Source organism: Zonotrichia albicollis, chromosome 5 (assembly GCF_047830755.1).
Source record: "Zonotrichia albicollis isolate bZonAlb1 chromosome 5, bZonAlb1.hap1, whole genome shotgun sequence".
NCBI lineage: Eukaryota > Metazoa > Chordata > Aves > Passeriformes > Passerellidae > Zonotrichia > Zonotrichia albicollis.
In genome coordinates, this window is record NC_133823.1 from 64,132,448 (window position 1) to 64,152,258 (window position 19,811).

General features: G+C 62.3%; 3 protein-coding genes and 1 long non-coding RNA gene across 6 annotated transcripts; 2 read left to right on the plus strand and 2 right to left on the minus strand.

The window, feature by feature from the left end:
- Position 1: 1 nt before the first annotated feature.
- Positions 2–2,150, plus strand: LOC141729007 (uncharacterized). The gene is made up of 3 exons (XR_012580259.1): positions 2–902; positions 1,174–1,284; positions 1,493–2,150. It is a non-coding gene; the product is annotated as an uncharacterized LOC141729007 (long non-coding RNA).
- Positions 1,923–5,408, minus strand: DCTN6 (dynactin subunit 6). The gene is made up of 8 exons (XM_074540421.1): positions 5,267–5,408; positions 3,830–4,115; positions 3,631–3,695; positions 3,443–3,548; positions 2,807–2,895; positions 2,565–2,612; positions 2,334–2,476; positions 1,923–2,238 (listed from the first exon to the last, which is right to left on the minus strand). Exons 2-8 carry the CDS (start codon positions 3,850–3,852, stop codon positions 2,140–2,142), a joined length of 573 nt encoding a protein of 190 aa, XP_074396522.1. The 5' UTR covers positions 3,853–4,115; positions 5,267–5,408; the 3' UTR covers positions 1,923–2,139.
- GC (GC vitamin D binding protein) lies at positions 4,601–12,470 on the plus strand. Its single transcript, XM_074540409.1, has 13 exons — positions 4,601–4,638; positions 7,938–8,077; positions 9,199–9,268; positions 9,703–9,835; positions 9,921–10,132; positions 10,312–10,444; positions 10,524–10,618; positions 10,865–10,994; positions 11,084–11,286; positions 11,555–11,687; positions 11,774–11,871; positions 12,018–12,144; positions 12,223–12,470. Exons 1-13 carry the CDS (start codon positions 4,616–4,618, stop codon positions 12,274–12,276), a joined length of 1,551 nt encoding a protein of 516 aa, XP_074396510.1. The 5' UTR covers positions 4,601–4,615; the 3' UTR covers positions 12,277–12,470.
- Positions 12,471–15,416: 2,946 nt separating this feature from the next.
- On the minus strand, positions 15,417–19,556 carry BTC (betacellulin). 3 transcript variants are annotated; one of them, XM_074540419.1, is made up of 6 exons: positions 19,398–19,556; positions 16,673–16,768; positions 16,305–16,422; positions 16,023–16,169; positions 15,614–15,721; positions 15,417–15,521 (listed from the first exon to the last, which is right to left on the minus strand). In XM_074540419.1, the coding sequence occupies exons 1-5, from the start codon at positions 19,468–19,470 to the stop codon at positions 15,616–15,618; spliced, it is 540 nt and encodes a 179-aa protein (XP_074396520.1). In that variant the 5' UTR covers positions 19,471–19,556; the 3' UTR covers positions 15,417–15,521; positions 15,614–15,615. The 3 variants fall into 3 exon arrangements, 2 of the variants coding, with proteins under 2 accessions (XP_074396520.1, XP_074396519.1); XM_074540418.1 differs by lacking the exon at positions 19,398–19,556 and adding an exon at positions 17,577–17,868; XR_012580256.1 differs by lacking the exons at positions 15,417–15,521; positions 16,305–16,422; positions 19,398–19,556 and adding an exon at positions 17,577–19,381.
- Between the last annotated feature and the right edge of the window lie 255 nt (positions 19,557–19,811).

A 19,811-nucleotide genomic window follows, 5' to 3' on the forward strand; every position in this document is an offset into this window, starting at 1 on the left:
GGGGACGGACCGGGCCGGGCCGGGTCGGGTCGCGGGGGGATGGAGGAGTACAGGGATACGGGAGGAGGGCCATGGGGACGCGGGACGCAGGGCCGAGGACATGGGACACAGTGCCGGGAACACAAAGCTGGGATCACAGGACAGTGAGTTGGGAATACAGGACAATGCTGGAGAGATGGAAAGCAGTCTGGGACATGGGGATATAAGGCTGGGGACATGGGGAGCAAGAATGGGGAGAGGGACACAGTCTCAGGGACATGGGACACAGGCTGGGGTATAGGACAGGGCTGGGCAGAGGGGACACAGTCCTGGGGACACTGGACACAAGGTTAAGGATACAGAACACCAGGCTGGGGATATGGGGCACAGTCCCAGGGACATGAATGCATCACGGCTGTGGGGCAGAGGAGGGGACAGTGCTGGGGACACCCAATGTAGGGCTGGGGGCGGTACAAGGACTAGCAGGGGCTCATCACCCCAACCAGCCCTATCTGAGGGCTCAACCCCTCCCTGCCCAGCCCGGGGACTGCATTTAGGCTTCGTGCCTAGGCTGGGCTTTTGCTGAGCCTGGCATTCGTTCTATAGCTCGGTTTTGGGTCGTTCCAGCCCTGCTCAGCCCCAGGGCTCCCGCAGGGCTGCGCTCCCCCTGCAGCAGCAGCGTGACGGAGACCCTGGGGTGGGGACCAGCAGCTGTGTCCAGCCCAGGCGCCGCCTCGTCACAGTGCCCGGGGCCGCAGGTGCAGGTGACACCGAGGACATCCTGCCCGGGACACAGGGCTCCTTCCCAACGAGCGCTTAAGGTCACCGCGTGCCTTTCTGCGCCTCAGCAGCCGAAACAGCCCTGGGGCACCTGCCCGCCTGTCCTGCCGGCAGCCCAGGGGACACAGCCCGGCCACCCACAGGTTTGCAGCCTGCCCGCAGCAGCGATTCACAGGGCAGAAGCTCTTGAGCCGGGAGGGAGGTGGAAATGAGCTGCACCAGATGGATTTGGGGGAGTGGGAAGTGTCTGGCTACAAGGGCAGCTGACCCCAGAGGGAATCTAGAGCACAGGGATTGATGTAGTCACTCAGATCTGCTAGAGCCTCTGGCTTTTGGAGTAGGTTTTCAGCAAGGAGAGAAATAGAATAAGAATTTAGAGATGTGTTTAACTCCCTTTGTTTTCCCCCTCCACAGGCATCTGCGCAAAAAGCTCTGGCTGGACAGTGGGTGGAACAATCCTCATAACCCTTATTTGGACTCAGCTTTGGAGAAGAGCTGCAGCTCCCCAGCAGCGCTGGAACCCAGGTTGGAATCACAAACCGGAAAAAGGGAAGGTTTGGAATTTTTTTGTACCCATGAAAGTGGACTTGGGGAGAAAATCCAATTTGCTCCAGGAGATATTGCACTGCTTCCTTGCCTTGAAACCCCCGATCCCAAAACCCCATATCCACCAAAATTGGGGCTCCTCTGTGGTAGTTGCTCATCCTCTTCCCTCTTTCCCTGTTTCTTACAGGAGTTTCTGCTGAATCGATGTCCATCTGAGCTGGGACACAACGCTGGACTGTGTCACACAGGGATAGAAGGGGAAGTTGTGAACAGCTGGGGACTCTGGTGGGACAGCTGGGAATCACAGCAAGTCCCCAGACTCCACTGGAACGAATGGACAAGGTTCAGCTCCGCCCTGGGTCCTCCGGGAGGGAACCCGAGCAGGAGCAGCCTCCGGGGAAATGGGTGGAGGGTGGCACCGGGTGCGTGGAGCCTTTCCCACCCCAGGGCCCGCGGGGATCCGGGACGCAGGGCCGGGACTCCCGTGGAGCGCGGGGTCACACCGCCCTCTGCCGGCACCACGGGACAGGTGGCACCGGGGCTGTCCCCGCCCCGACAGCGCCTGTGTGACCCCGGCACAGCACCCCGCACAGTCCAAGGGCTGCGGTTCCCTCGGACACAGGAACAGGAGGTATTTTATTCCCGAAACAGAGCACGAACAGTAGAGTTAATGCATGAGAGACAACAGACTCAATGCAGGTCAGAGATTCCCGGTGGAAGATAAATAAATTACACAAAGAAGGAAAAAATGGTTTGATGGAATGAGGGATGTAGAGACTGGACTCTTCCCAGAGTGTGTAGTGATTCCCAGGCACTGGAACATGAGGTGGGTGCTCAGCTCTTGACAGGGGTGGATGCGGTCTTCATGGTCTTCTTCAGGTGGTGGTAGTTGGGCAGGATCTTCATGAGGAAATCCAGCTGCAGCGTCTGGGGCTGGAAAGGGAGGGCAGGGGAGGTGAGGGCACAGCCGAGGGGGACAGGAGGTGGCAGCCAGCATGTCCCTGTGCCCCCCCCCCCCACACACACACCTGAGGCCGCTCGGTCTGCACGCGGCGCAGGCAGTCAGCGCCGTAGATGACGGTGTTCTCCGGGATCACCTCGTAGGTGTTCACATTGCAGCAGGCCCCGATGATGCAGCCGCTCGTCAGGATCACGTTCCTGCCTACAAACGCTGCCAGGGAGAGCAGAGGGAGGAGTCTCTGTGAGAGCTGTCCCCACAGCATTTACAGCAGGGCCAAAGGCACTGAGCCCAGAGTTACCTTTGGATTCTATGACGTTGTTGTCTCCCACCTTCATCGCTTGGGAATCTACAGGTCTGTGTTAAGTAAAATTGTAAAAGGCTTTGCTTTTTTTCCACAGGTGAAAAACCCTGATGCCATTTTTAAAGCACCACCCAGCCCTGGGCTATCTGAACCCTGAGAGAGCCCCAGAGATGTCTCCCCACCGTGGAGAGATCCAGAAGCACGATGTGCCAGATGGTGTCATTGCACAGCCAGGATACAGCACCCAACCTCAAAAACATTGTTGGTGCCAATGACCATGGGCTTGGGCTCCACATCTTCGCTCTCTGGGGTTATATTTTCTGGGTACCTGCGGGAAGGAAGAACAGATTTCCATGCCTGAAATAAACAATGACAGTGCTCTGTGTGGCAGCTCAACTTTGGGACAGATTGAAGGCACAGATATCCCACCCAACTGAGCTGAACTGTCAGAATTTTGAGACTGCTCTGGATTAAGATTCTTCTACTCTGTCATCTTGAGAAGGATTCAGAAAGGGACGTAGAAACCATCCAGTATCTGAAGGGGGCCTTCAAGGAAGCTGGAGAGGGACTCTGTCAGAAACTGGAGCGACAGAACAAGGAGTAATGGGCACAGACTTAAAGAGGAGATAAATTAGGCTACATGAAGGAAAGAAAATCTTTACTGTGACGGGAGTAACACACTGGAATAGGCTCCCCAAGGCAACAGCGGCTGCCCCAACCCTCGAAGTGTCCAAGGCCAGGCCTTGTGATTCTGTGGCTTCCCCCCATGCCATAGTGCCACACATGTACACAAAAGCACGACGCCTGGTGATTTTTTTTTTTAACAAGCTCTACCTCCCCAGGTTTTTTAAGCCCCCCCAGGGCGTCGCACGGACCCGTTGATGATGAGCGCCTGCTCCTCGATCAGGTTCCCCTCTCCGATGACGATAGGCCCCGCCTCGGCGATGATGCGGGCCTTGGGGTGGATCACGGTCCGGGGCCCTGCGGGGACAGCCCGGCGTCACCCCGCGCCCGCCCCGGCGGAACGGACGGGGCCGGGCCGGGCCGGGGGACAGGGCCTTACCGATGGTCACGTCCCCGCGGATCTCGCTCTCCACGCACACCACGGCGCCCGGCGCGATCTTCACGCTGCGGGGAGCGATGGGGCGGTCACTGGGGGGTCCGCTCACGAACCGGGAGGGGACACCGCGTGCCGGGGTGGCCGTGGCAGGGGGATCGGGAAGGGACCGGGAGGGATCGCGGAGGGAGCGGCCCTCACTCACCTCTTCTGCGCCTTCTCCGCCATGGCCGCGGCCAGCGGCGCCTGCGCGGGGCGGGGCCCCGGCGCTGCGCGGGCTGGCCCGGCCCCGGCCGCTCCCCCGGGAACCCCGGGACCGCCCCAGATGAGGAAAGCGGCTCGAAAAGGGGCTCGGCTGAGGCGGACACCGGGACAGAGACAGCGAGTCCCGTGTTTAGGGGCTCAGAGAGCGTCCTGCGTGTTCATGCTTGAGAAACAGACACCGAGTCCCCGTTTGAGGGCACCGGGCTCTTTTGGCCCGCTTTAGGGTACTGAAATAAAAAAATAAATAAGGCTTTTTTTTTTTTTTCGCCCCTCAGAAGTGGAGACAAAGTTGTATGTTTTTTGGGGGAGCTCCCAGTCCCGCGCTGTTGGCACTTAAGTGGAGCCAGCCCACGCGAGCAGTGTCAGGGCAGTGAAACAAACAAATCAGCAAACTGCAACCCCTGCAAGCAGCCTGTTCTTCATCGTAGGCCACTGCCTTGTTCCTTTCCTGCTCCACCCTCCCAAAAATAATAAATAGTAAACAGTAAATGAAGCCCTTCCCTGAGAGCCTCCCTCCTCTGGGGGTGCTGGCAGCTGCACAGGACACGGGTTCTCTTCTGTCCAGGTTATCCATGCTATGAAAGTCACACCCTCAGGTCCAGGAGGGAGCAGGAGCTCGACTGTGCCACCCTGCCCCGCAGCAGCAGCGATGCCGCGGCCGTGCGCAGGAGGACCAAGCTCCCCACCATCACCAGGACAGAAGTAGAAACTCACAGGTTCTCTATCAATGGCCACTTCTACAACCACGAGGTAGGAAATTTTAGGCTTGGCTTTGTCACCCGCCCCCCTCTCTCCCCCCAGGCCCCCTTCTCCGGAGGGGGATCCCCTCCTAGTGAGGGGGCCCCTGTAACTCGGACCCCCCACCCCAGGACCCCCCAGTGTGATGTAGGGACAGCCGGAGCCCCGGCGGTGTGGGGCGCTGTGTTGCACTGCAATGGGGGAACCCGCAGAGCGGCTCCGGCCCCGTGTGGGGACCCCAGCGAGGGCGGGGGCGCCGGGCTCCGGCCCTCAGGGCTTTATTATTGCCCGGCACCCCGAGCCCCGCGGTGCGAGGGAAGGAGGAGCGGGGAGGATGGGGAGACAGGAGAGATGGGGGTGGTGAGTGAGGACGGGGAGGGAGAGGGGTAGGAGTGAGGAGGGAAGCGGGAGAGGAAGGGAAAGGCCGAGGGGGCAAAAGAGGGATGATGGAGAGAAGAGGAATAGAAGGGAGTAGCGGGGAAGGGACAGGACGGGAAGGAGTGGGGGGGTCGGGTTTGGGAGGAGAGGAAAGGAGAGTTTCAGGGGGAGAGGGAAGGGGGAGAAAGAAAGGGAATACGCGGAGAAGGAAGCAGGGGTCGAGAGAGAAACAGAACGGGAGGCCGAAGCCTCCGCGCCTTACCTGCGGAGCCCGCACAGGGAGCTCCCATCCGCACCGTGCTCTGAGTGAGCAAATGGCGGCCGAGGTGATTTCCGGGGTCTAAATCGCCTCGGCCCCGCCCCGCGCAGCCGCCCTGGGGCCCCGCCCTGCACACCTGTGCTGGTACCGCCCCTTGTACCGCCCCTGTTACCGGCCGGGCCCGCCCCCTTCACCGCCCGGCTCTGCCCCTGGCACCGCCCCATGTTCTGTCAGGTCCCGCCCCTGGTCTCGCCCCCTGCGCCCTCAGGCTCCGCTTCCTGCGTCGTCAGGCCCCGCCCCCCGCACCGCTGTCCCGCGGCCACGCGGGGGCGCCGCGCTCGCACCGCGCTCCGTGTCCGCCAGAGGGCGCCCTGCGGGGTCCCGGCCCCACACGGCGGCTCCGCCCCCGCCCCGGGGAACGGCCGCGATCCCGCACCCGGCAGCGCCCCGTGCCCGCGGCCATCCCGGGCCCCAAACCGATCCCAGGCCCCGTGCCGCTTTGATCCGCCCGACGCGGGAGAGGCGGCACGGCCCGGCACACCCCAGCGGCGCTCTGCCCCCACCCCTAACACGGTGGCGGTGGCCCCGCCGCCGCGCCCCGTGCCCGCGCTCCGTGGCCCCGCCCCTCGCACCTGTGCCGGCCTCGCCCCCCTGTCCCCCCCCGGTCCCGGGGCCGTCGCTCGGCGCTGTGCGAGCCCCGCCCGACGGCTGCTCCCCCCGGGGACCGCTCGGAGCCCGGGGCGCTGAGACGGGGCCGCGACCGTGGCCCGGGGTGCGGGGACCGAGCGCCGCCTGGGTCTGCTGGGGGTCCCGGGCGGTGCCGCCTCTCCCCCGTCGGCATCGGGACCGGGATCGGTATGGGGCGGGAGGAGCCGCTCCGGGCCGGGCGTTGGGACCGAATCTGACACTGCCGCTCCCGCCCCGGAGGAGCGGCGGGGAACCGGGCCGGGACAGCGGCAGCCGTTCCCCGGTGCAGACGCCGAACCGCGGCCAGGACCGGGCCCGGGGCGGGGGCTCCGACCGGCACCGTGTGCTCGGGCGTCCGCCCGGCCTGTGGGCGCCGCCCCCCAGCTGCCCCGGCCGTGACATGAAAGTTTGATAAGGAAGAGTTAATCCAGGAGAGGAGGCCATTCCATGAGTCCCTAATAATTTATTTTCAGCTTTCACAGATAAACCATCAAGAACAGGATGTGGTTATCTCCTGCATCGGCAGGATTTGGTCCCGACCTGCGACTCACTGTCAGTGCAGATCCCTGGGAGAAAAACCCGGGATCTTCTATAAAAACCAGCTCTATCTTCATCCCAAGGGGTGCGGTCTGAGAGGGAACATCTGGCCTCAGGGGGAGTGCAGGGTATGTGGGAAGGCTGGGTGGATTTGGGGGTCAGGGGTCTGTCCTGGTTTAGGGCAAATCTGGGAGGGAATCTTCACAAGGGGGCCTCTCCAGAAAGCAAACCCACATGGCCCCTCCCTGCAACCGGTTCGGGAAGAATTTCTTGGAGAGAAGTGGAAAGAACCTATTTATTTAACAGGCTCTGCACCCCCCGGCACACAAAATGAACAATACTGGGTGACACCACTCTTTCACCGCTCGGACAAAGATGACAAAATCAGAAAGTCTCTCTCGGGGGTGGTCGCTCTGTTCTCTGTCCCTCCGGCGCTGGGGCAGCTGCTGCAGCCACAGAGTGCGAACTCTCGGTGTTCCCAGGTCCCAGTCCAGAGCAGGTTCGAGTGGTTCCAAAGAAAGGAAAGGAGAAAGAGTCCAGGGAAAATTTGGACTGTTTAGCTAAACTAGCTAATGAGCAGAAGCAAGAGCAAGCAGAAGCAAAGCAGATGCAAGAGCGAGAGCAAAGCGAAAGGCAAAAGCAAAAGCAGCACCATGTACTGCCCCGTCTCGGTGTCTTGCCAGCCATGGGGGAGCAGCTGATAGGAAACTCAAACAAAACTTGCACACTTCAGAGCCATTCTTGAAGGCACAGAACATGATATCCAGCATAAGCAGAACACAGGGATGGGGATACAAGCATCACAACGTCACCCTAGGACAGGGTCTCACTGCAGCAGTTGGATCTCCAGCCCTCCCTCTTTGCTTCCCTCTCATCAATTGCCCAGGCAGGACTAGAGGGGATCACTTCAGCTGGATCTTCTCCTCTTCCTCAGCTTCTCTTAGGACCCTAGAGGATGATAAGATGCTGAATTGTCATTTTTCTAGGGACAAAGGGAAAGCTGCACTGTTGGGAGCCCCCACAGAGCTCTACAACACTCCCAGCAAAAGTCTGGGATGGGGCTGCAAAGCAGAGACCGCAACCCAGCAGTGGCAGGAATGAAACCTGAGGTGCAGCCTGGAGCTGAGCTTCCAAGGATAAGAACCTTGGCATTGCGCAGCAGCACCAGCGGGTTTGGGGTACTGACATCCCAAAAAAAGTGTGTGTCCTTCCTGAGGATCAGACAGTATCCTAAGCACACAGGGCTTTCCACTCACGGGGTGCACGGAGCGCTTTTCCTCCTCTTGTCACCCGTGTTCAGCATCCGTCACAGATCCCAAGGTCTCAGGGCCACCCATCCCTCTTTGTCCAAGTTAATGATTCAAACCGTCTGGATCTCTGAGGCCCTGCCAGCCAGGCCCCAGGGGGCAGGCCAAGGATGCTTGCCCTCTGGGGTTAATCATTCTCCCAGCTGCTGCCCCTGCCTCCATAAAAACCCCGGGATGGGACTCCCGGTGCCGCTTCCCGGCAGGAGGAGGAGAGCCAGCTCCAGCATGAGGGCAGCCCTGGTCCTTCTGCCGCTCTTGGCCGCTGCACAAGCCTTACACCGAGGTAAGGGAGGTGATCCCGGGGCTCTGCTGGCCCTGGGATGAGGAGGACGGGGGTGGGGCCTCAATTCCAGAGGTTTTCAGTGGTCTCCCCTCTCCCAGCCTGCAGCCAAACCCCTGGGCAGGAGCAGAGAGGGAAAGGAAGGGCTGGGAGGATAGGTTGGGATCCAGGATGCCACTGTGGGGTGGTGCTGGAGGAGGTGGGATGGAGAGAGGACAGAGCCATAGGGACTGGCGTTTTCCTTTCTAAAGGAAAAGAGGATTTCCTGACCCCCCTTGGGGAGAACCATTCTGTGCAAAACTCACCTCTTGGTAGGATCGATGCTCTGCCATCCTTTGCTGCCTTCTCAGCTCCACAGGGAATCCCCCAGCTGCCAAAAACCACCTAAGCTTTACCTCTCCCACATGGCTTTGTGCAAGTGAACACAAATGCCCCAAGCTGGGCCTGGGAGCCGATGTTCCTGCTGGGAAAGAGACACAATTTTTCCATGGCTTCTCCTATTCTGGAACCCCCTGCCTTCACCCTGTTCTTCCCTTGCCACCAGAGGGATGTGACCCTCAGAGTGATGGCCCAAAGTCCGGGTTTTGGGGAGGTGACCCTGCCCCAGGCTGCAATCCCAGGGAACACCGGGATCACTGTTTACCCTGCTGCTGCCAAGGTCTGGCCCCACAGAGTCTGAAGGGAATCGATCCTGTTTTTCCAGGGAGGGCAGCACTGCTGGGAATGTTTTCACTCCTGGCTGCCCCGTGGACCTGGCCCCAGATGGTTTCCCAGCCCTTATGGTTTCCAGACCCTGCCAGAAAATCCAACCCCACATATTCCATACTCCAAACCTGCCATATAATTAACCTGTAGCTCTCCCAGCTCCAGAGAGGGTTTTCTCCCTGCCCCTATCCCTGGCTGCAGAGCTGGAGCAGCAGCCTGGACACCAGGGGTGCTTCTCCCAGCCTGGCTGTGACAACATCTCCCCAGGGACCACCTGGAAAAAGTGGTGGAAAAATTGGAAAAAGAAGTAATGGAGTGAAAAAAATGAACAAACCCCAAGTGAATAAAGCAGCGTGTTCTGTGGTGACAGAGCATTCCTTGCTCCTTACTCACAATTCCTCCTTCTCCTGTACTTTCAGGGAAAGCTTATGTCCGGGAGAAGGTCTGCCAGGAGTACAAGATCCTGGGCAAGGAGAACTTCAGAACCCTGTAGGTATCTCCTGCTGCTGGTGCCCTCCCAGGAGCCCTGACACCTGAGCCAGGAACAGAAAACAGTAAATAAAAATCATGGAAAAGGGCAGATGGATTCAATTCATCAAGAAGGGGAGATGCAATTTAACCCCGGGCTCTGATTGCTATTAGCAGGAGAAAAGTTTGATTCCTTGTTGAATTCCTAAAAAAAACCAATTAAGCACCTAAATGATTAAGAATTCTCACAGAGCTGACACACAGTCCCCTGTAAGTGGCAGCCCCCAGCCTGGAAGCTGTTCTAGTTCTTTCCTGGCTGTTTTCCAAGGAATATGCTGTGATTTCTCTCTGCACCACGGCCAGCACTGTTAAACCCATTTGGGCAGAACAGTCCTGTGAGGTGATTTCTGATTGAAGATAAAAGCTCACCTGGCTCTCCCTGTCGTTGCTGCCAGAACCATCATTGACACCAGCCGGAAATATTCCAACGGCACCTTGCAGGAGATCGGCCACCTCGTGCGGGAAATCGTCTCCCTGGCCGAGACCTGCTGCGCCGACGGGGCCGACCCCTCCTGCTACGACGCCGGGGTGAGCCTGACCCAAACCATCCAACAGACCCCAAAAATGGGCGAAGGCGATGGCGTGGCCATAACCCGCTGTCGCCCTCCCGCAGGCCACGGCGCTGTCGGAGAAGTCCTGCTCGGCCGACTCGCCCTTCCCGGCGCACCCCGGCGCGGCGCGCTGCTGCGGCCAGCAGGGGCTGGAGCGCAAGCTGTGCCTGGCCGCGCTGCGCCACCCGCCCCGGCCCCTGCCCCGCTTCCTGCAGCCCTCCGACAGCGAGCTCTGCCACGCCTTCCGCCTGGAGCCCCGGGAATTCGCCGACAGGTAAGCCAGGCTGCGCCCGGCCGGGTGCTGGCACCGGCCTGTGGCACGGGCTGGCAGCCTGAGGGGCTGCCTGGAGGGGGTTCCCATCCCTGGAGCACCTCAACGCCCCCAAACCCCTCTTACACTCCCGATTCCCTGATCCGGAGGTGCTGGATCTCCTTATCCCATCTCTGCCGCAGGTTTCTCTATGAGTATGCCAGCAGCTACAGCCAGGCTCCCCTGCCTGTGCTCCTGGCCTCCACCACCACCTTCCTCTCCATGGTCTCCACCTGCTGCATCTCCTCCGCACCCACTGCCTGCTTCCTGAAGGAGGTGAGACCCCCATCCTCACTGCCCAGGGAGCCAGGCAAGCGCTGTGCTGATTCCCACTTCCATCCTCTATTTGTGGCAGAAACGGGAGAGGAAAACCCTCTCCCTACTCACCCTGATGTCAAACCGGATCTGCTCCCGCTTCTCGGCCTACGGCAAGGACAAAGCCAGCTTCAGGTGTGGGGGGAAATGGGCTCTCCATCCTGGGACAGGGCTCCTCTCTCCTGCTGCAGATCCTGTTGGCAGGCAGCATTTAGGAAAACAAGCTTGAATTCTGCTGTGGATCCCTGCAGTTGCCCCGTGCACAGCACAGGCACAGAGCAATCCCTGCGCTCCCCATCCCCTCCCTCCCTTACCCTGCTCAGAGCTGATTCCTGGGAGGGGGATCCAAGCCCCCAGCCCCACTCACCCTGTGCTCCCCAGCTCCCTGACCTCTCTGGCCCAGAAGATTCCCAATGCCTCCTTCGAGGAGCTGCTGCCCCTGGCCGAGGACGCTGCCGAGGTGGCTTGCCAGTGCTGCGACTCCATGGCCGAGGACTGCATGCAGAAGAAGGTGAGGGGGCTGGAGCCCAGCCCGAAGCAGCTCCAGCAGGAGCTCAGGGGGCTGAGGGCTCCTGCACAGGCCCTGCTCCCTCTCTGCAGCTCTTGGAGCACACGGCCAGAGTCTGCTCAGCGCTGTCGGCGCGGGACGAGCGCCTCGCCTCCTGCTGCCAGGGGAAAAACCTGATGGAAAACCACTTCTGCATCCTGGCCATGCCCCCAGCCCCAGCTGCCAGGCTGCCAGAGCTACCAGAGCCCACCAACAAGGAGCTGTGTGCCAAGGAAGGAGCTCTCCATGCCACCAGGTGAGCGGGTCCCACGGCAGCCAGGGGGCAGTCACGGAATAAAACCATTTAAGCTGGAAAAGATCCCTAAAATCACCGAGTCCCACCAGTTCCTGACCCTGTTCCGTGCTTAGGTTATTATGGGGATAACCAGGCGAACATCCTCAATTCTCTCAGGGGAATTGAGGGCCACCTGAGGCTGTACAAAGATGCCAAAAGCGAGCCCCATCCCAGTCTGAGCAGCAGCCACAATGAGAGCTCACCTGAGCTCTCCCGTTTCCCGCCCCAGGTTCCTGTTCGAGGTGGCCCGGAGGTATCCCAGCCTCCCCGAGGCCATCCTCGCCAAGCTCTACGACACCTCCGGGAAATTCCGCGAGGAATGCTGCTCCTCCAAGGACCCCTCTGCCTGCTGGGACAGCAAGGTGAGTGCTGTGGGGGCTCATCCTGTTCCCCCTCATCCCAGAGCCCCCCAGATCCCATCCTGGTAACTCCCCGCCTCTGCCCCCAGCGCCAGCGGATCGCGGCGGAGCTGTTCCCTTTCCTGGCAAAGGCCGAGCAGCTCTGCGGGCAGTTCCACAAGCTGCCTTTCCTTGAGTTCAAGAAGAGGTGAGCCTTTCCCTTCCCCCCACAAAAAACCCACCTGGGTAGCTGGATGCAATCAGAATCCGTCCATAATGCTGAGGATGCCAAACCGGGATGCAGCAGGAGCCGCGTGGCTCCGCTTCCCGCTGTAACCGCGCTCCCCATCGCAGGCTGCGGGACAGTCTGGCCCAGTCCGAGCCCAGCTCGGCGCCGCTGGAGCAGCTCCTGGAGCAGCGAGCATCCTTCGCCTCCTCCTGCTGCCTGCCGGACGCTCCGCCGCTCCTCTGCGCTTCCAAGGTAGGGCCGGGCCCCTCCTGCCCCCGCGGGGCCGCAGCCGCTCCGGGGCTGCCCCTCGGCTCTTCCCTCCCTCCCCAGGTCACCTCGGAGCTGGGGGAGCTGTGCCAGGGGGATTCCTGCCTGCTGGGATAGGCTGCCGGCCGCAGGGATCGCTTCTCCAGGGATCGCGCACCGACGGAGCGGCAAACGAGGCAGAGCTCGGGAACACCGGGAACACCGAAGGGAGCATCGGGGAGCTGGGCTGGAGGACGTCCGGCAGATGGGAGGTGTCACCGAGCCCACAGCTTGTGTTCCTGCAGCCAAAATAAAATCAAAAGTGCCCTGCAGCATGGCTGGAAAGGCTTTGTGCACCCTCGGGGCCGTGGAGACGGTGGGAGAGGGGTCCAGATTCACCTCCGCAGGCAGGAACAGGTCCCAGCCCTGATCCTGGGGCTTTAGATAAAGCTCTAAAAAACTAAGGAAAACCAGGGAAAAGTCTCATCAAATGCCCCTAAAGACAGCAATCTCTGGGTATTGGGGTATCCAGCTACGTGGAAGCATTGGCACCCAGAGAGGGGCACCCTGAGCACCCCCAGCCCCCACCTGCCCAGCTGAGCCCTCCCCAGCACAGGGAGGCGGATTTTGGGGGTGCTGCAGGCAAAGAAGCCCCGGGTTGGGGTGCAGGAGGATGGCAAAGCCAGCCCAGGAAAGCAGGAAAATCCCCCGAGGGCAGAGGTGGCAGCTTTGTGCGCAGCAAAGGGAAGGACAAGGGGACACCTGGTGTGCAGAGATGAGCCAGAGCGATAAACCAGAGCCAAACCCAGGAAGAACTCCCTGTTCAAGGCAGCTTGTCCTTTTTCTGGGGAGCACTGGCAGTCCCTAGATCACTGCTCGGTTGCCCTGGAATGTGAGAAACAAGATGGATTTGGCTGGCACCATCCCTGTCCATCTCCTGCCAGGGCCCCTCTTATCGTGGGATACAGACCCTGGCAGAAAGAAGAAACTGGTTTTAGTTTGGTTTTGGCTTTTACTTTTTTCCCCAAGGATCCCCCTGGCCTGGGACAGTGCCTGCTGATGCCAAGGCACTGGATCCACTCACCACCCTCATGTCACAGCCCTTGGCATCTGTTTTCCAAAATATTAATTGCTAATTATTTCTAATTCTTTCCAGCTAATAAGTTGGGTTTCACCTTGTTCTGTTGGGGTGGGTGACCCACACCTCATTCCTGTGCTCAGGTTTGCATCCTTCACATTCCAGATGTGCAGGGTAAGGGCTGGCAATTCCAGTGACCCTCTGGGATTCCAAGGAAAACTGGGGAAATGCCATGAAGCCAGCCAAGGATATCTCTGCTAGGTGACACCATCACTGCTTATGGGGGGAAAAGCCACCCAAAAATACTCAGCTGCTGTTCAAAACAGCACAAATAATAATCCTCCTACCAAAACCACCAGATTCCTTGGAAAGTTCAGGCTGCTCCTGACTGATGCCAGCCAGCATCACCTCCCCAGGGATTCCATCCAGTCCTTGCCAGCCTGGGCATAAACCAGTTGGCTTTCCCACTCTGTGTTCTATCTGGGATTTATATTTGGGGTTTTTATAGCAATTTTCTTTCCCAGCTCTCATTCCTCCTGCCCTTAGCCCGGTGACACAAGGTGGATTCACCTCATGCCTTTTCATCCCACCACCTCCCTCACCCATTCCCAAAAATGTAAAGGAAGTAGCAAAGTTCCTGACTTGGTTGTGTGGGGTTTTTTTAAATTCCCAGCCTTAGTGCTCAGCACAAGACCTCCTGTCCAGTCAGTCTGTTCTCCAGGAACTCATCAGGTTAAAGCAGGAATTCGGTGGCAATGCAGGAATTCCAGGGTGGCATCCAGGGAAGCATCACTTCACTACAACCAGGGAATGTGGGGCTGCCATGGGAAAAGCCCAGTGAGGATTACCTAAAGCACTGAATAAAACAGTTCCAACATTCACCTGGCCAGTGCTCCATGAAGCCTTACAAACAAACCTGAAAGTGTTTTATCCACCTCTGAGACCTGCAGGGCTGCTGACTTCCCAGAGCCTGCTTTTCCCAGCCCTTTTGGGCCTGCAGCAGCCCAGCCATCGGCTCCAACCCCCCAAAAAACAGACAGGAAAAAGTCTCATACCTCCTTTTCATTTTATTGGTCTCCCAGACTGTGTACAGCACATTCCCAAAGCAGCAGCAAGCAGTTTTCCTCTTGGCTTGGCTCCCCCCAGGCAGGCCCAGCAAAGCCCGGGGATGAAGAGCCTTTTACAGGAGGGGGAGAGATGAGCTCACACCAGCGCCTCCGGCAGCTACGTGGAATAGAGGATCCACCTCCCCGCCCTGGACCCTGCTGAAGCAGGTGCCCAAAACGATGTCCCCTGGCACCTCAGGGCCGTGCTCCTTGCCTGGGCACGGGGATGAGCCCTCCACAGCCCCGTGGCATCGCCTGGGCACCAACACCTCCCCAGGGACTGGCGCCGCCGGGGTGGTCACCGGGCCCCGGTTGGAGCGGGAGCCGCTTGCCGGGGATTGGGAGCTGCCGGGGCCCCGCTGCTCCACTGCGTCCCCACCTCCGACTGTACGGCCTGGGTGGCGCCAGGGACACCCGGTCCCATCCCGGGATGCCGATGGGGTCCCCCGGCAGAGGGTCTGTGCCCAAACCCACAGCCGGGGACACGGGCACCCCAGCGGCCACGCCGCGGTTGTGGCGCCCTCGCGTGGCCATTGGGGGCACTTGCAGGCGGGCCACCCCCCGCCCCAGCTCAGTGTCGCCGTCTGGCGGCCGCGGTGCGGCAGCGCAGCCCCCGGTGCCTGCCCGGGCAGGGTCCGGACCGCAGCTCCGGGCATCGCAGCCCGCAGCGCGGGGCTACGGGAGCCAACGGCCCCGGCTCACCCAGTTCTGCCCCGGTTCTCACCTGTTTTCCACCGGTTTTGCCCGGTTTCCCTCACCCGCTCCCTCCCCTTTCCAGCTGGCTGTCGGGAACCGGGACGGCGCCCGGGGACGCTGAGCTCGGCTCGGCCCCTGCGGGGAGGCGCGGTAGCAATGGGAGCAGCTCCAGCACAGCCTCCAGGCCGCCCAGGACGGGACCCGAACCCGGCAGAGCCCCTTGGATCAGGAGCGGGACCGGGATCGGGGCCGAGGCGCCGCGGTTGTGTCGCCCTCGCGTGGCCACTGCGGGCACTGCAGGCGGGCCACCCCTGCCCCAGCTCAGTGTCGCCGTCTGGAGGCCGCGGTGCGGCAGCGCAGCCCCCGCGCCCCAAGGACATCGGCGACACCACTGGGGACAACTTTCCGTCACCCCTTTATTCAAGCCGCCGCACGCTTTAGCCCTCGCCCATGCAGCCAGCCGCTGCTGCCGTCCGGGACCCGCCCGCAGGTACCGGGAGCTCCTGCGGAGAGAGCGGAGCCTGTCGGTCTCGGCATCCACCCCAACAAGGGGCTCCGGTCACACCGGCTCGGTCGCCCCCCCGCTCCCCTGCACCTTCACGCAATGCCCGTTTCCCGCACATCTTCACTTGTGGAAGGTCCGTCCTTGTTTAGCGTTTCCATCTCTTCTGCCTTCCTCTTCCTACGCTGCCTCCTACAGTGGCTTGACAGGAGGGGGAAAATCATAAAAACCAACCAACCAAACAAAAAAGAGGCAGAAGGGGACATGGCAGTGATGGTCCTCCCACTCCCTCGGCTTTTACCCTGCAGAAGATCCCCAGGGCATCGCACCTGCTTTCCAGCCCAAGGAATGTCTCAGGCCCCTCCCAGCACCTGCAGGACCATGTCCCACCAGCCTGGGACAGCCCCAGTTCAGCCTGCCCGAAGCCAGGCGAGCCGGGCAGGATTTACTCGCCCTTCCCTTTCCCTTTCCCTTTCCCTTCCCGCCCCGTTCCCCCACGTACTGGCTGCAGAGGCAGATGCCAACAACGAGGATGATGAGGGCGGCGATGGCGACGATCAGGGAGATGATGACGATTTGGCCCTGGTCCCCTCGCAGGTAGAACAGATCCACCCTCTCGCAGCGAGCCCCGGTGTAGCCCCGCTCGCACCTGCCCGGGCACAGGGGGGTACAGGGCGGTCCCAAAAGCTGCCGTGCTGCCCATGCCCCCCTCACGCCGCTTTCTCGGGGGGACGGGCGCATCATCCCGCGCCGTGTCGCCGTGTCCCCACCGCGGGTGACTTACACACAAGCGGGGGCCTGCTCGGCCACGAGGAAGCGGCATCTGCCCTTGACACAGTAGTGCTGGTACTCCTCGGGGCACCGCGAGAAGTGGCCCTGCCGCCGCGGCTGCGTGCCGTTCCCTGGGGTGATAAGGGCGGAGAGCGGCCCCAGAGGGGTGACAGCTCTGCCCAGAGGCAGCAGCGCCCCTGAGCCGCCGCATTCCCGCAGCAGCTCCGAGCCAGCCCGGCCGCAGCCAGCGGGGGTGGCACGGGTGTCCTTGGCACGGCGATGCCACACGGCCACGCTAGACACAACATCTGCTCATCCGCCATCCTGGCCCTCCCTCCCGCTCCCTTCCACGGCCTCGGGCTGCCCCCGGCACGCCCTTACCTGTGCATGCCTTGGCTGTGCCGCAGCTGAGCCCCTCCGTGCCGTGCCCGGCCGTCACGTTGGTATCGGCGCCCACGCAGCTGAAGAGTGCCAAGCCTGGAGGGCAGCGGAGGCAGCTCAGAGGGGGACCCGCAGCACCCCCAGAGGCACAGGGGGGGCGCTGGCAGCGGGCTCTGCAGCTGGGCCCGCGGCCCCCCTGCGCTGGCGGCATCAGCTTTTCCCCAGGGCCGGGAGAAGGGAGAGCTGCTCCCGCCCGCTGCCTCCACCCAGCAACGCCCGGCACGGAGCTCTGCGAGCCAGCCCGGTGGGTTTTGGACCACACAGCCCGGCCAGCTGCTGCTCTGCCCGGGGAGGATGCAGGGAGGGATCCCCAGGGAGAGCAGGGCTCATGGAATCACTGATGGATTTGGGCCGGAAGGGGCTGTAAAGTTCATCCAACCCTGGTGCCACGGGCAGGGACACCTTCCACTAGCCCAGGCTGCTCCAAGCCGTGTCCAACCTGCCCTTGAACACTTCCAGGGATGGAGCAGCCACAGCTTCCCTGGGCACCTGTGCCAGGGCTCCGCACCCTCCCAGGGAAGAATTCCTTCCCAGTATCTAATCTAACCCTGCCCTTTGTCAGTGCGGAGCCCTTCCCCTTTGTCCTGTCGCTCGGTGCCCTTGTCACGAGTCCCTCTGCAGCTCCCTTGGCGCCCCTTTAGGAGCCGCGAGGTGCTCCGAGGTCTGCCCGGAGCCCCGCACAGCCTGGGAAACCGGAACGGGGGCAACGGGGCCACCGCGCTCTCCCCGTGGTCCCGCGGGTGAAACCGAGCCGGGCGCGTCGGAGCGGCGGTAACCGGATCGCTGGCATACCAGCCTGACTCAGCACGGCCCCGCTCCCGCCCGGCCCTCCCCGGGGATTCACCGGCCCAGGCGGCGCCCAGGGAGCGGGGACAGGTCCTGCCTGACGGGCAGGGCCCGGGTGGCTCCCGCGGAGGTGGCTGCGAGGCGGGGCTGCGCCGTCCCGTGTGGGGGCACTTGGAGGCTTCCCAGGGAGCGGAGAGTTCGCACAGCCCAATCCTGGCAGCCTGGCCTCCCGCTCCCTGTGTCCTCATCCGGCACCTTGGCAACAGCGGCGGGAGCTGCCCCGAGGCTCCGGGTCCCCCCCGTCCCGCAGCGGGGACATTCCCGCCGCACACGTCCCTCCCGGCTATATATAGCCAGCACCGCCGGCCCCGAGAGAGCCCGGCGGGGGAAAGGGAGCCCACCGCCCCACCCAGAGGGTGGGAGCTGCCTGCCCAGAGCCAGGGATGAGCCATGGGGCGGCTGCAGCCCGGGATGCAGCTGTGGGCGGCGTGGGCACAGCCGGGACAGGCAGGGAGGGAGGCTGACTTCACTCGCGGTGACCGAGTTCACAGCTCGGCATGGAAAGATCCCCACCAAGCCGAGCTCCCCACCCTTATTGCATCCAGATGCGGAGTTCTGGCACCGTCCGGGCTGGCAGCCCCTCGGCAGTGCCAGCCCTGGGGAGGGGCTGTGCCCACCCACGGCCCCGGGGGCTGCAGGTGCCAGCACCCTCAGCTCCCCGATGCTCCGGCTGCGCTATCTCGGGCTGCAGCCTCTCCCGAGCAGGCAGAGATAACCCAGGGAAGCATCCCAAGCGCTGGATTGTTTTGCTGTTGCCACCCCCACGCTCTCCCGGGAAAGCCCAGAGCGCAGGGGAGCAGCCAGCCAGGACGGGCCGTGCTCTGAGGGGACACAGCGGCCCCAAACCAGGTCGGCCACCCTCGGCTTCCTCCTGCCAGCACAGGTTCGGCAGGTTTGGCCAAGCGCTGTCACCAGCTCTGCCAAAGGGCCAAACCCAAGCTGCTCCCTGCGGAGAGAAAGGCTCCCCCGAAATCCCAGTGCCAGGCAGGATTCCCTGCCAGGGAGGGTCTCAGCTCCCCAGCCTGGCTATGGTTATTTCCTGGCAGTCAACGGCACACACCTGTCTGCAGCTGCCTGCTTCCCCAAAACTTAGGAACTAACACGGGAATTAATGCTCACACACTTGTGGAAGAGGTACTGCTCCCCTGCCCCGCATCCCACATTCCCAGCGCTGCCGAGAATGGCCGCGGGCACTCGGGCACCCGTCAGCAGCGTCCCTTCAACAGGTAGCAAAAGCATCCCGCTCCTGCTCCAGGATCCAGCCAGGACATCCTGGCCCCCACGCTGCCCCCAAGGGATTCAGGGATTCAGAGGCATTAAGGGAGCACTGGATTGGAACGGTGGGGAGATCCAGGATGGGACCTGGGGGCACAGGGGGAGGCCAGGGACAGGACTGGGCATAGAGGAATGGCTGGCATGGATGGGATTGTCCAGGGGGGCACAGGGAGCCACTGGGATGGGACGGGGCCAGCACCAGGTTGGGGTGTGAGAGGCGGGAACACAAGGGTGCAGCAGCAAGGGACCCGGGGAGCAGCAGGATGGGATGGGGGAGCACCAGGACAGGCGGGGGAGCACCGGGATGGCACCGGGAGGCAGGTGCGGGATCGTCAGTCCGGGAGCGGGAAGCGGCGACACCAGAGAGGGACAGTGCCGGGACAGGGGGTGGCACCGGGCTGGGACAGCGGAGGTGACACCGTGCAGGGACGCGGAGCGCCGTGCAGGGGCGGGAAGCACGGGGCCGGGACGGGCAGGAGCAGCCTGCCAGCTCTGGGTATCCCGGGGCGGGCAGGTGGCTGGGCGGGGGGACGCCGGTGCTTACCGGAGGCGAGGGCCAGGCAGAGCAGCAGGGTACCGGGGCCGCCGCCCGGGGCCGGGGCCGCCGCCGCCTCCATGCGCGCCGCCGCCGCCTGCCCGGTGCCCGGTGCCCGGCAGCTTCGGCGGGGCGGGACGGGGGCGGCCGCTCGGGCACCGCCGCCCTCCTCCTCCTCCTCCTTCTCCTGCTGCGCCTCCTCCTCCTCCAGCTGCGCGGCTCCCAGCTCCCTTTGCCGGAGCCATCCCTCGGTCATGCCGGTGTCCCCTCCCCGGTGTCCCCTCCCGAGTGTCGCACCCACGCGTGTCCCACCTTGTCCTGCCAAGAGACGCCTCGCCGCGGGTCCCTGGGGATTTGGGCAGCCGGAGGGATCCCCCATCCTGCCTGGCTTCCAGGCGGGGCTCTGGGCATCCCCTCTCCAGG